This window comes from Ischnura elegans, chromosome 13 (assembly GCF_921293095.1).
Source record: "Ischnura elegans chromosome 13, ioIscEleg1.1, whole genome shotgun sequence".
In the NCBI taxonomy this organism is placed as follows: domain Eukaryota; kingdom Metazoa; phylum Arthropoda; class Insecta; order Odonata; family Coenagrionidae; genus Ischnura; species Ischnura elegans.
In genome coordinates this window covers 21,251,267-21,265,657 of record NC_060258.1, presented here as the reverse complement: position 1 = coordinate 21,265,657, position 14,391 = coordinate 21,251,267, and the positions used below count along the sequence as shown (strand labels likewise).

At 41.2% G+C, this 14,391-nt stretch overlaps 1 protein-coding gene across 4 annotated transcripts in view; it reads left to right on the top strand.

Annotated features, from left to right (window-relative positions):
- Positions 1–14,391, top strand: part of LOC124170117 (gastrula zinc finger protein xLCGF3.1-like) — a 114,871-nt gene that overhangs the window by 51,387 nt on the left and 49,093 nt on the right. For all 4 annotated transcript variants that reach the window (XR_006867321.1, XR_006867320.1, XR_006867319.1 and 1 more), the window contains one exon: positions 5,578–5,923. Coding sequence is in view for 1 of the 4 variants with exons in the window: in XM_046548800.1 (XP_046404756.1) it covers positions 5,578–5,923 (346 nt within the window). In the remaining 3 variants the exon portion in view is untranslated. The remainder of the gene's footprint in view (positions 1–5,577; positions 5,924–14,391) is intronic.

The following is a 14,391-nucleotide window of genomic DNA, read 5'->3' as shown; positions in this document are numbered from 1 at the left end:
ATGAAAGGCAATACTGTCTTTTAAACCATTATATTTATGTGCTTAAACAAACATGCATGCATCAGTGATTAACATTGAACATATATAAAGCTGGTTTTAAAAAGTGTCTTCGACGCGAGGATTGGGAAGTCGTCAGACACTAATGTTCCTCTGGTTTAAATAATTCAAAACCTATGGAGAGTAATTCATTAAGTCCAAGTAAAAGCCCGTTTTGGCAATAAACAGTGATAAATATAGCATTAAAGGTTATATTGACGAATTTTATAGTTTATCTAAAGAATTTTATGGTTTTACTATGAGTGAGAATGATCAACAAATGTAGAGCATATGCAACCCGCGTGCCACCAAAGATGTCTTCCTGGGGTGGGGCGTGCTCACTCTTGTGACCGTATCTCGGGAACTACTGGTCACAATTAGAATATATTTTAGGAGCAGCATTCCAAATGTCCAGTGTATCATTAGTTACTGTAGAAAAACAGTTGAAAAATACCATCACCTTCGTATCGCCATTCCTATCCGAAAAACAGCCGAAAATACCAAAACTTCTCAACTTTGAGTGCGATGCAGCACGTTTTCCTGTCATCCAATTGCAATAATATTTTACAGTCGATATGTTTTCACACACCAGTTGGCATAAAATGAGGGGGCGTCCCGAAAGAAATTCGAAAAATCAAAAAAAATAAGGACCACCCTAATGCCATTGCATTCTTCTATTGAGAAACTGAGACGAATTCTATTGTTTTTATGTATTTGTGCGTAATTTAATCATGTATATTTGGCATGGTTTTTTTAAACAAAAGCGTGGTTTCCTTCTTTTTGCCTGAATCGAAAGATTATTACTCCTGGAGCACATATTTCACGCTTTTAGATTTTTAAATGACGATATCTAATTTAGCGGTTAAATGAAAAGTGAAAAATTTCAAGCGTGCAAAAACACGACGGCTAAGTATGAATGCTGGGAAAAGCCCATGTGACGTCATTCTGGTTCCCGCCGCCACAGTGAGGTGACCTTTGGGCGAGGTTTTGAGCACTGATACGATGCAGGATGCTAGCAGGTAGCAGAGTACCCTGCCAGCTAGTAGCGCTTGGCTTAAATAAGGATTATTATTCCCCTATCAAACGAAAGAACTTTCCAAACTTAGATATTTGTAATGTGTGATTATTAAGAGATGTTTCCCTGAGCTCTGTGCCTCATGCATGCATTGGTTATCTCAGACGATGTAAAACTCCTATCTACTCGTATAGAAACTAGGTCCCTGTGACGTCACGTGGAGTGGCATCGCATGGGCGCCAATCTGGCCTTTTTCAAATGAGGATAAAATTGACCATTGCCATTCGTCTAAACTGGAATTTCAAAAAACCAAATAATTTGTATATTATGAATAAACTAATGGTGGGTGACGAATCGCAATCAATGCCTTTCGTTTTCTTTGATGAAGGAAACTACCCTATTCCTAAAAAATAAATGGTTATACGAACATCGTTAATACGAACCTCCAGTTTTTCGCTCTCACAAACTTCGTAATAATGACCGTCTACTGTAGCTCTCACAGCTATGTTTGCATTCGCTGTGTCTTTTGCGTTTGATAAATTTTTTAGTTACCCTGCATCCAGTGATTGTTACGTGATCAATTTTTCTTACTAAATTGACCTGTCACAAGACTGTGAATTTGATGGTGCTAAGACCCCGAAAACCTGGAAAAAACTGTGAATTTTATAATTTACTTGGAGTGGGAACGCCGAAATTACTAATGGTGTTTATTACTGAATCTCCGGCAGGCAAAGCATTGGAAGTGGAAACGTACTTTGAGGGCTGGGGGTGTGCGGAGGAGTGTAAAGCACAGAAAAAAATAGAAAGGCACGGTTGAACACAAGTATCAATCCATTAAATAACAAAAGAAACGGTCGATTCAGAATAAAAATCACCTCTCTGAACTTTGGTAGCGAGGAAACCAACTAAAGGATTTGGGGAAAAGACGAGGTTAGGAACAGGGATGGAGGATTGCTCTACCTTGGCTGTAGGAGGTAGCGGTGGTCGAAAAAGGTGCCTTTGGTCGCATCCCGGGAGCAGCTCTTCTCACGCCCAGACACTCGACAAGAGTTCAACAGATTCAGGCTTCAAGTGGTGGAAGTTAGACATTATAATTATAGTATTCTACCGATTAAGGTAGGTTTCCATGGAGTACGCAAGAAGTGATCTGGGAGCCTCCCTTTCCTTCCAGCACTGCCTTCTTTAACTCACAGTAAGGCCTTCTCTCTTTCAATTTACCTAAAAATCCTATTCTTTTCCTTCCCCTCCCTCGTTTCCCCAACATTCTACCCTCCAACACCATTTTCAACATCCCCTCACCGCTAAGCACTAACTCCATCCAAACCTTCTGTCTCCTGCGTATCTCATCTAAAAGCTGCCTCTCCTAGCCAACCATATCCAGCACTTCGTCGTTCCTTTTCCTCTCCGTCCATTTCACCCTCTCCATTCTTCTCCATACCCACATCTCGAACGCCTCCAATCTTCTCTCGTCTTCTTTCCTCAGTGTCCACGTTTCCGCACCGTAGAGAGCTACACTCCAAATCAAACTCTTCACTAACCTCTTCTTTAAACTCTTACACAACGATCCTCTCAGAAGCTGCTTTCTGTTCATGAACGCCTCCTTCGCTAGTGCAATTCTCTTCCTGATGTCCTTACTACTGTATCCGTTTTCCTCTAATGTGCTGCCAATCTGCTCAACCTGCTCAAGTTTTTCACCCCCCACCTTTATCTTGACTCTCACATTTCTCGCTCGTGATGCTTTACAAAACCGCATAACCTTAGTTTTCTTGTGATTAATGGAAGTTAGACATATTTAAGTTAATAAAAGATCGTAGCACTTTTCCACAAGAATTTTTAATGCATACATTGCGTTTTGGCTCACTCAATCTGGCATTTACAAGGTTAATTGTGATTCATGCAACATGTGTTACATCGGTCAAAGAGGCGGAAGTTTCATTACCAGAATGAAAGAACATAGAAGGTGCTAGAAAAATGGGAATGAAACGTCACTTCTTGCCAAACTCCTTCTACAGACTTTGCATTGCTGTAATTTTAAACCTGAAATTCTACATTTAGAAAGTAAGGGCACAAGACTGGATGTTTTTGAGCAATTCGAAATTGTACAAAGTGATTTGAATACGCTCGTGAATGAGCAAGTGTTTTTCACCCACGCCCCTCTCCTAAAGATACCCTTCCCCAAAAACAAATGGGGAAATTCTTTCTTCACCCACGCCTTAAGTGACCCCAACATCCACGGGGTGTTTCCTGTCCGCCCACCCTTTCTCCGTATTGTGTTTGACCATTTTCTTTTGCTTGCAATTTCCTCCCTTGTACCCCCGCTAACTTTCTCTCCTTCTCAGCTAACCCAAAGGGACTCCTCACCCCCGCCTCTTTTCCTGCATCGCTACTTACTCCTCTCAATTTCAAAAGACACGCGGCCTCTTTTTACCCTAAACCGTCCCTTTTTTCACTCTTCTCAACACCCCCTCCTCCCGTTTTGCTATGGTTCTTCCCCACGTGTCGTCATTTTACAGTTATGACTAGAACCCTCCCTCCATCGTGGGTTCTCCACATCCCGTAGTTGTATCTTTTCCCACTGTCTCTGCTCTGTATGCCTATTCCCATCCCCCATCCTCAAAGATGTCAAATCCTCTCCTACCCCCTCCTTTCTCAAGGGTATAAAAGGGATTTTCACATGTTCTGAAGTGTCTTGTACCAGATGATGGCTCAGTGAGCTGAAACGCGTTGTACGCATTAAAAATTCTTGCGGAAAAGTGCTACGATCTTTCATTTACTTAAACTCGACTAGAGCTTTAGCAAAACAATGCACACCGCTCGCGGACAAACATTCCCTTATACATCAGACTCCTGATTATCCGGCTGCAGTGTATCCGTGTTGCGCATTATCCGTATGCATGATCTTCACTCCCACTCAATTTTTTCTGCGATCTTTATTTTAAGAAATCGGATGCGAACTCATCCGCGTTACTGCATTAATGCGAAGATACACCAGGCTTATTATTTCTGTTAGAATCCCCTTCATAGAATGGAAGTGATCGCGCACTAGCTGCATTCAGTGGAGTACCATGTCTCTGTTTTCCAAGCTCTGCAGTGCGCGACCGAGGTCCTTGATCACGGATACACGTCCCGCAGCAGTTGCAACCCCGGCAACTAGTGCCAGACGCGACTACGTGGCGTGGTGCCTGACAGTGTAGTTTCCGACGTCGAACAGTGGTTTTGAGGCATTCCTGCAAACCACTTTACTGTATCCGTGATCACGCAGACACCGATGAGGGGTTTTTTGAAACCAGGCCTTACATGGAGCATTAATGATACGACTACAACCATGTTATCATCGCTAAAAAAATTCAAAAACTGGCAAAGAAAATTCTCATTGAGTCCGGGGAGCACTCTAAAATAACAGAATAACTGCATAAATAGTAATATATTGTTTGTTTTATGTAAATAATGAAAATTAGAAGATGTTCAAGCAAAAGTTTGGATTGATGTTTTCTGATTTCCGTATTTCTCCGAATATAGTCCCCCTCCGAATATAGTCCCCCCACCTAATTTTGGGGTTTCAGTTTCGGGAAAAGTTGAAAAAATGCATTTGAATATAGTACCCCCCCTTTACTTTTACCACGGGCATTTTTGGAAAAAAGGGGGGACAATATTCAGACATATATATGGTATTCGTGCCATCTCTCCCCATCATTAGCCCATATACAGTGAGACCTCGTTCTACGTCACCGCGTTTAACGTCATTTTGCGATAACGTCACGAAAATTTTGAGATCGTCATTCATTTATCGCACCTTCGCTTCGGGATAACGTCAAGTCTTTTAAATTTCGCACGAGAAAAAAGGTTGCAGGTTGTTCTTTTTGTGGGCGGTAATACAGTCAGTCTTTACAAAGTATAAAACGGTGTGTTTATTGTTAATTGCGATGACGGTTTTAGCAAATTTTCTTCAAAATGCATTCTTAGGTAGGTGCGCAAGGTTTTACTTGACATAATGGTTTTCAGGAACCTAAAAAGTTATTTCAAGGAATTTTCCGTGTAGAACTCGGGAGTTTTTGTCGTCACTCTTTTCGCCGTGTTCACAATAATTTTGGTTCCTGTAACTGCGACGATGTTTCAGTGATGATAATGCCCAGGCGACACTCGCCCGGGCGACCACCATAGCAAAGCCGAAAAGCAAATGCGGGAAGATGCGAAAATGGAGAAGGATTTACGTCACTGCTGCTATTGTCGTCGATGAAGACAGGAACTCGTATTTATGCCATAGTTTGGCATTCCCATCGTAAAAAATGCCTCAGTTGTGATACGCTAAAATTTTTTTGCGTAGGAATTGTGAGGTCTAGGAGCCGATATTCACTTTTAACATTGTTTCTTATGGGATATTATGTTTCGATTAACGTCATTTCATTTATCGTCACATTTTTCAGGAACGGTAAGTGACGTTAAACGAGGACTCACTGTAATCAGGAGTGTGCTGTATTTTATTTCGCATGGTGACCACCTATTGTTCATTGTTGTCTCCCTCCTAGATCTGTGGTCGTGCGTTCAACCGCAAGGACAAGCTGTCTCTCCACCGCAAGACACACAACGCAGAGAAGCCGTACCAGTGCCCCACGTGCCTCAAGCGCTTCTGCCGCAGCGACTACCTGCTCATGCACCGCAAGACTGCGCACCCGGAAGAGGAAGTGTCGCAATTCCCTTGCTTGGCGTGCGGCACGGTGCTTGGCAAAGGCAAGGACCTCTCGGCACACATACGGACTGCGCACTTCTCGTGTGCTGACTGCGATGCGGCCTTTCTCACGGAGGGGGAACTTGCGGCGCATGCGGAAGCGGAGAAACACAACAGTGGCCAGCAGCTGGATTGCGTTGACTGTGGTAAGACTGAAGGGTCACTGAAATGCCACCTTATTTACAGTAATACCTCTTCACATCGTAATTGAGGGGACCAAAATTTGGGCAATTTGATGTATGGAGGCTCACTATGGAGAGGTTTCAGTGATCGGCACCATTTTTTCATATCCTTTGGAATTGAAAGGCACTACTGTCTTTTAAACTGTTATATTTATGTGTTTAAACAAATATGCATGCATTAGTGAGCATATACCGTATATCTCCGAATATAGTCCCCCTCTGAATATAGCCCCCCCCCCCCTAATTTTGAGACCCCAGTTTTGGGAAAAATTTAAAAATGCAAAAGAAGGCAGTTTTTCTGTGGTGAGCAAGTTAAGATTCTAGTCAATAAAAACTATTTTTTTTTCTGTGAATAATAAGAACAAATCTGTTTACACATTTTCCATCACAACAAAATAACTATTCCTAAAATATGTTGTTATCCATTGCATGTATCAGTAATTTATAGTTCCTTAACCAGATGTAATGAAGTAATGAGAAAATTTTTCAACTATCCAAGGCTATTGTATTTTTTTAAACATTCACAAATAATTAATATTTTTGATTTCCAAATGACTACAGACAATGTAAATATATAAGCTTTAACATAAAGCCCATAAAGAGTATTGCATTTGGCCCTGAAACTTCCTTAGACCCAGTGTAACACACCCATCAAGTCATGTCCAATCCAAGTGACTAGAATAATTTAGGAAATCTAAATAAAATTGTGTTAAATAAATTATAAATATTATAAAAATATTGCCATCTAATGCCTGCTAAGCAAAATAATTAAACTACAGGACTTACAAATATCAAAGTAATAAAATTAAGAAATAAACTTTTTCCAACAAACATAAACACTGAAAAAATATGTTATCAATTTTCAATGCCTCGTCGCGAATCATTGCATAAGTTACACAAAGAGTTTCTGCTCTGCATTTGCGCACAAATTCGACGATATTTTCCTCTAATTCTTTGAATCTGCCGCATCGAGACCCCCGAAATGACTTCCGCAATGTATTAGCGCTTTGCAAGCGCTGTAAATACTATGATTTACGGCGTATTCTGCAACGGCTATTTTTAAATTGGCATCGAAACTCCGTCTTTGATGGCTTCTTATCTGCCGCAGGCCTCATCTTTCTACTTGATCCATCACCTCTCTGTTGAACGTAAAATTATTTTTAATAAAGAAAACATCGCGGAAATAATTGCGAAATATTATGTGACGTAATTTATCGATCCTACTTACCCTGGCAAATTGAAGATATTCCTCCATAAATTGATGGCACTTTCGATGCTGAGTCGCTGGATTTCGATCAAATGCAGTAATGCTGGCGCTTCTGGTTTAAAGCCATTGATTATTGCGCCTTTTCAGAAACAAATGCATAACTATTGCGCATTCTTGTTCTGTGAAGGCGGTAAAGGCAGTGGTTGTAAACACGAACCGCACAGGCACATGGACATATAGTAGCTACGGCCGCAATGAAATGCGAAATCGTCACGAAAGGTTTACTTTATCTGTTTATTTTTCGCAATGATTTAAATCGTGTTACTATTAAATGAGCGACGGGTACTTATACTATTGATTTAATTCTAGTGTTCGATTAGTGTGATAGTGTGTGTTTAGTTTTGATTTTAATTATTTATTGTCTCTTATGTTGTTTTGCCTCTTATATTATGTTGCCTCTTATTGTCTCTGCAAACGATCATTCTCCAATATGCTGCCCAAATAGTTAGTTTTGCAAATAACTGAATTTTGATGAATGGAGAATCATAAAAATCTCATTTAAACCAATAAAATCCAATTTAAATAAAAAAATCAACAAAAATGATTTTTTTCAAAAAAATCAAGATTGTTATCAACCCTGCACACAATGCTACCACTTTATCTGATATGGAATGTTTCTCCAATGTATTGGAATTGTAGTTCTGCTGTGAATTCTTCTCGGGTTTCCATCCGGGTGAGCTCCATCTCCATCGCTGCCGACGTTTCGATAGAATTTTTTTCTATCGTCATCAGGGCCGATGATGCCAGTAGGAAAATGCCAGGTTTATATATCCTCGGTCGTTATGTTGGGTCGTTCTGATTGGCGGAGAAAGAGAACGCTTTTCCCGCCCCTTTCAAAATCGGGTTCCATGCCTTACTTAAGTTGAAACCCTCGTCTCTGTTGAAGTTTTTCTTGGAGAGTCTTATTTCAATTGCCTCCTTGGTGAGGCGATCCCAGTAGCCGCTGGAGTGGCAGAGCATTTTGGTGTTTTCCCAGCGAATCGCGTGGTCGAGATTGATGGCTTGCTCCGCAACCGCCGATTTCGATGGTTGGCACAGCCGGAGATGACGCTTATGCTCTTTGATTCGGGTCTCGATCGTTCTTCCCGTTTCACCGATATACTCCTCACCACACTCGCATGGTATGCTGTAAACACCAGGCAATTTCAGTCCTGCAGGGTCTTTGGCACGGACTAAGACTTGTCTTAGTTTTTTGTGAGGCAGATGCACTGTCCGTATGTTGTGTTTATGAAGAATGCGCGAAATCTTGCCGGATACCGTAGAGACGTACGGCAGGTATGCGTTGGCCACCGGTTTCGGCTCTTCTTCATGTGTCTTCCTTTTTCCTTCAAAGGCCCTCTTCAGGGCCATGGAGATTTCTCTCGAGCTATAACCATTTCCACGGAATGTCTTCTTCAGATGTCCGAGTTCTGCAGGAAGGCTTTGCTGGTCGGAAATGACTTTGGCTCTATGTAATAAAGATGAAAGAACCGCTGATCGTTGTGCTGGATGGTGGTGACTTCTTGCGTTTAAGTATAAGTCGGTGTGAGTCGACTTTCTATAAACCTTATGGCTCAAACTCCCATCTTCTTTCCTTTGCACCAATATGTCAAGGAATGGCAATCTTCCTTCTTTCTCCGATTCCATGGTGAATTGGATGCTCGGATGTCGGCTGTTCATGTGGTCCAAAAACGGCTTCAGGGTGTCAACCCCATGTGGTCAGATGACAAAGGTATCGTCCACGTAGCGATAAAAGTATTTTGGCCGGAGGGGAGCCGAGTTGAGCGCATGCTCCTCAAAATCTTCCATGAAGAAATTGGCAATGGCCGGAGAAAGTGGGGATCCCATGGCCACGCCGTCCTTCTGTTCATAGTAACAGTTGTCGAAGGTGAAGTAAGTCGAAGTAAGCACGTGGTGAAAGAGCTTCACTCTGTTGGCATCGAATTTCTTCTCTAGGAGAGACAGAGTTTCATGGAGTGGCACTCTGGTGAATAATGACACCACGTCAAGGCTGATCATGATGCCCGATGGATTAAGGTAGATGCCCTCTAGGATTTTGACGAAGTCAGCGGAATTTTTCACGTGATGTCCACAGTTTCCGACGTGGGGCGCTAGGATGCCTGTTAGATGTCTGGCAAGATTATAGGTTGGCGAGCCAATGGCGCTAACAATCGGTCGTAGCGGGATACCATCCTTATGGATCTTCGGTAGCCCATACATCCGTGGTGGGGCTGGTGCCGGTGGCCGCAAGTTCCGTGAAATCTCCTCGGGATGTTTGATTTCTTGATGAGTTCAATAGTCCGTTTCGTTATTGATTCAGTGGGGTCCCGTGGCAAAATCCGGTACGCCGCATCGTCCAGAAGGTCTAACATTTTCCTGCGATAGTCTTCCGTTTTCATAATGACGGTCGCGTTTCCCTTGTCTGCCGGCAAAATGGTGATGTCTTTGTTCCTTGTGAGTCTCCGAAGGGCAGAGAGTTCACTTGGCTTAAGATTAGCCTTGGGCGGTTTGGCCTTTTTTAGGAACGTGGAAACTTCATTCCTTATTTCTTCTGCTACGTCATGAGAAACTTTCCTCACCGCCTGTTCTATCCCCCCAATGATGTCTTTGATAGGAATCTTATGCGGCGCTGGTGCAAAATTCAATCCTTTGGAGAGAACCGCTCTGGTGGAGTCATCAAGTTCAGTGTCAGTTAGGTTCACTACCACTCGTTTTTGGTCGATTGCTGGTGCCTTTGGCCGACGTGCCTGTAGATGATCAAATTTCTTATTCAATCTCTCCGTTTCTTGCGTCAGGAGTGATTTTGCCGTGGCCATTGTGATTCGGTCAATAAACTCCCAATCGGAGGGTGAGAGTTTTGTGGACAGCCACAGGTGAAGATTTTTCCCGTGTTTGGCGTTGGCGTCCAGTAGTCTTCTCTTGTCATGAATCCTTTCCCGTACTAAGGCTTTGCTAGCACGCTCAAGGATCCGTTCTGCTTTTGGCGACATAACCGAGGATTTTAATCTGGCGAAAGTTGGAATTACTCCTTCATCCCGGCATCTCAGAAGGAAGGTGAGACTACAGATAAGTGTCGCCCTCTCCCTCCGCTTTGCAGCAAATTCCTGAGTGCTGCGGTAGATATCCTCCCCGTAGAGGCTGGTTATGTAAGATTTCACTTTTTCCCGGCGTATGATGGCAGTGAATTCTTCTCGGGTTTCCATCCGGGTGAGCTCCATCTCCATCGCTGCCGACGTTTCGATAGAATCCTTTTCTATCGTCATCAGGGCCGAGGATATATAAACCTGGCATTTTCCTACTGGCATCATCGGCCCTGATGACGATAGAAAAGGATTCTATCGAAACGTCGGCAGCGATGGAGATGGAGCTCACCCGGATGGAAACCCGAGAAGAATTCACCGCCATCATACGCCGGGAAAAAGTGAAATCTTACATTGTAGTTCTGCTGTTTCTCCAATGCAAGCCCTGCAATTCTAATGACTTTGTTTGCAATCCACTTGACGGCAGGAAGAACCGCACAATTATTCTCACAATTTTTATAGCCTTGTGGTTTGAGGCATCAGCTAAAATAGCGATGAACTCTGATTCTCTAAGTTCCTTTTGCAGTGGTTCCATGGCAAAAGGAGAAAAAACATTTGTAACAATAGCCTCAGCTTTAGTTCTAGCACGTGCAAACTTGCCATTGAATAATTTTTGCTCAAGCTTTGAAGTGCAACCATAGAACGGAAACTGTGATTGTGATTGAGAGTATGAATTAAATGCCATTTCTTCTCCTTCAGCCAGCTGCTGTTTGTAGTTCCTCCTTTCCTGCTTCTGTATTTCGAAAGAAATTTGTTAGAACTGATGAAGGGGAAGCTGCTGTTAGGGTAGACCCGACACCCGGGGCAATCCCGACACCCTACTTTGCGGTCATATTTAGAGGGCCAGGCGCTGCTTTTTAGTGCTGATGCGTTGCGGGCGACATTGCAATTAGTGCTTGGTATGCTCCTGTCGTCTGAGCAAACAAGTTGTTTTATGGTGAAGCATAATTCATTTTCATAGTTTTTCATCTAAAAATTGACTCCCATACAAATCAATGTAGCACTTTAACAGCACGTGACATTGTTATAGCTCTTAGATTAATAAAAATTACGTAATATAACTAACATTTTGGTATATCTCTTGTTAAACTTCAACGTTCAGAGTAGTCTCCAGGGTTCTGTAACCACCATATTGTTCTTTCGGGGTAATGCCGACATCCTATGAGGGGGAAATACCAACAGGGTGTCAGTATTTCCCCATTTATTCTATACTTTTGCATGAGACTGTTGTTAGGGCCTTATTGTTTATTTTAAATGACCTCCAGATGGTGAGATTGAGGAAACAGACCGCGGAGAGGGAATGGGGAGACCCTTAAAAAGGCGTTTGAGTTGGTTCAAAGTAGAGGAACTGTTAAAAGGGTGGTGGCTGAATTAGATATTCCCAGAATCATCCTTCATGACCGTCTGAAATCCAACTCTATGGCCAAACCAGAAAATCTTACTTCACACCAGACCAGGAAACCATTTTATCTAATCATATTAAACAGTTGCCAAACCAGTTATATGGCATAAATTTGACTGATTTAAGGCAATTAGCATATGATCTTCCTGAAAAATTAAATGTTAAGCATAATTTCAATAGAGAGAGCAAAATGGCTGGCGAGGACTGGGCTAGTGGGTTTTAAGTCCTGGTGGTCATTTTTAAAGATCGGGCAAGTATTATTTATTATGAAATAAAAGAAGCTATCGCCGAAATATCACGCGAATTTTTTTCCTTCTGTAAGAGTTGGTACTTCTTACCTTCTAATATTCCTTTGTTTATCCGTGCTCTTGAATATGCCCAATAATTACGTAAATAGCGTTTTCACAAATAAACAATCAGCAATCAAATTATTTTCTTATTTTTTACCACTGTCGGGATTACCCCTAAGGCATGTCAAAATCACGCCAGTGACCGGGGAAATACCGACATCTGGTAACAGTCACAGAAAACACTTTTTTTACTTCATAAATTACATTAGTTTGTTAACATAACATATCATACGGATGTAGAAAATTCGAACTAATTTGCAAGTAGTTCAATGAACGATGTAGCTAAATTAGTAAAAAACATAAAGTTAAAAATGCCTTAAGGTGTTGGAATTGCCCCAGTCTACCCTACTGTATTTCTGTGTTTCTCAGTCTTTAAGTGGTTGGAAATGTCTCCCCCACCACCAGGAGCTACTGAAAATTCACATCTGCACACTGTGCAGCATACATCAGAATCAGTCCTGTTCTTTTGAACGAAAGGAAATTCCTTTTGCAGTTCCCTGCCAAATTTGCAATGCCGTTTCCCCATTTTTCCTAGGCTGAAAGTTTCAGTCAGATTTTCAGTGGTGAGTGATGAGGAAAGACTAGGAGGAAGAAAGTGAGATAGCTATGCAGTAATTGGCATTTGTACTGTGTTGTCTTTTAGTAATTTATTAAAAAAATATATATTAAATTTTGTACTTAAAATTTTCAGCATACCTGTCGTTTCAAAGCGCTCAACCTTAGGTATGGTAGTTATGATGTTAAACTTGCTGAATTCCTTACTGAAGACATAAGAGTTAACCCTTAACCAGTGACGTGAAATTCTTGTTACACTACCAGTGACGTGCGGTCTGGGAGACCGCAATAAATCAAAAATTCATAAAATATTGCTACGCCATTTTTATTTCTTTGTTTAATTTTTCTTTGAATGCTCAACTATTTTAAAACCGATATTAAAATTTTTACTCTCCCAATACGAACCAATTTGTCATAAAAAATTGTGATTTGAAGCAGGATCAAACAACTGATGCCAAAAACTCTCGAATTATAATTATTTAATTTATGTATCAATATTTCGCCACATTCAAAAAAGGCCTTAAATGTTAAAGTTGGAAGCTAAGTAGTAAGTAGCCATGAAATTTATCCCGCTTATTCCTTTTCTTGATGCGTTCTTAGTAAGTGACGTGTGGTCTTGCAGACCGCTAATCGAATTGAAATTCAAATTTACAGAAATTAATAAAAGGAACGTTAAATTTTAAGGGTGGGATGTCCTTGTTATGCAAAAATATGAAGCTAACGAGAATTATAGATATTTTGAAATTTTAGAAACGCAGCGGTCTCTCAGACCACACGTCACCGGTTAAGGGTTGAAGTAGGGAGTCAAATAGTGAAGTCTCGAAAATTAACTGATTTGTAAAGCAAAAGTCCAAAGCCTGTGAAGATGACTAATCCCAATGGCCCAAGCCAAAGCCCAAATACCAAGCGAAAACCTAGCTAAGAATAACAAACGAAAGCACTGTCAAAGGCAAAGTCAAAAGACTAAATTCTAAAACCACAAAGAACATGCCATAAAATTACAAAGTTTTAGCTTAGATTCACAACTTACGGTCTGCTATGGTGTTTACCATTACATATCAAGTTCTTTTAACTTAGTTTTTCAGCATTCATTTAGAAATCAATGAAAAAGTCAGCAAACGCACAGTCAGTCTTCCGAAGACCGTTGAGATATCCATACTAGACGACGCAACCGCGAATCTCCCGCTTTGACATTCAGACAGATCTCTGAGATTGAGCGATATACCAATACATAGTTCAATTGATACTCACTTGTGACTGTGCAGCACTTTGGCAAGGAAGTTAATTTAACTGCCGTAATTAAAGAGCCGTAAAATGTCCCGTTATTGTAGACGGCTAAAATAATAAAAGTAAAAAGTTGATGGGTTAATTTTTCTTGTCTCTTGTTAATAATAACCTTGAATTAATCCCAGATTTTTGTTTGGGCAACAAATTTATAAACTAACGCAAAATAAAAGTTTCAGTATTTCACACAGATGCAAGTCAAAAACCAGGTCAATTGCCTGTCCCGGGGAACATCGCAGGGACACCGGGACAAGCATTCTGAAAACGGGACTGTCCCGGGTAAACTGGTACATACATATGGTCACTTTACTGTGGAGAGGTTTCAGTGATAGCCACCATTTTTTTCATATCCTTCGGAAATGAAAGGCATTGCTGTCTTTTAAACCATTATATTTATGTGTTTAAATAAACATGCTTGCATTAGAGAACATATATTTATTATTTAATAATTACAGAATGCGAGTGCTATCGCGTGACTTTTGCCAAGATTCGAGAGAAAACGATGTGATCTCCCT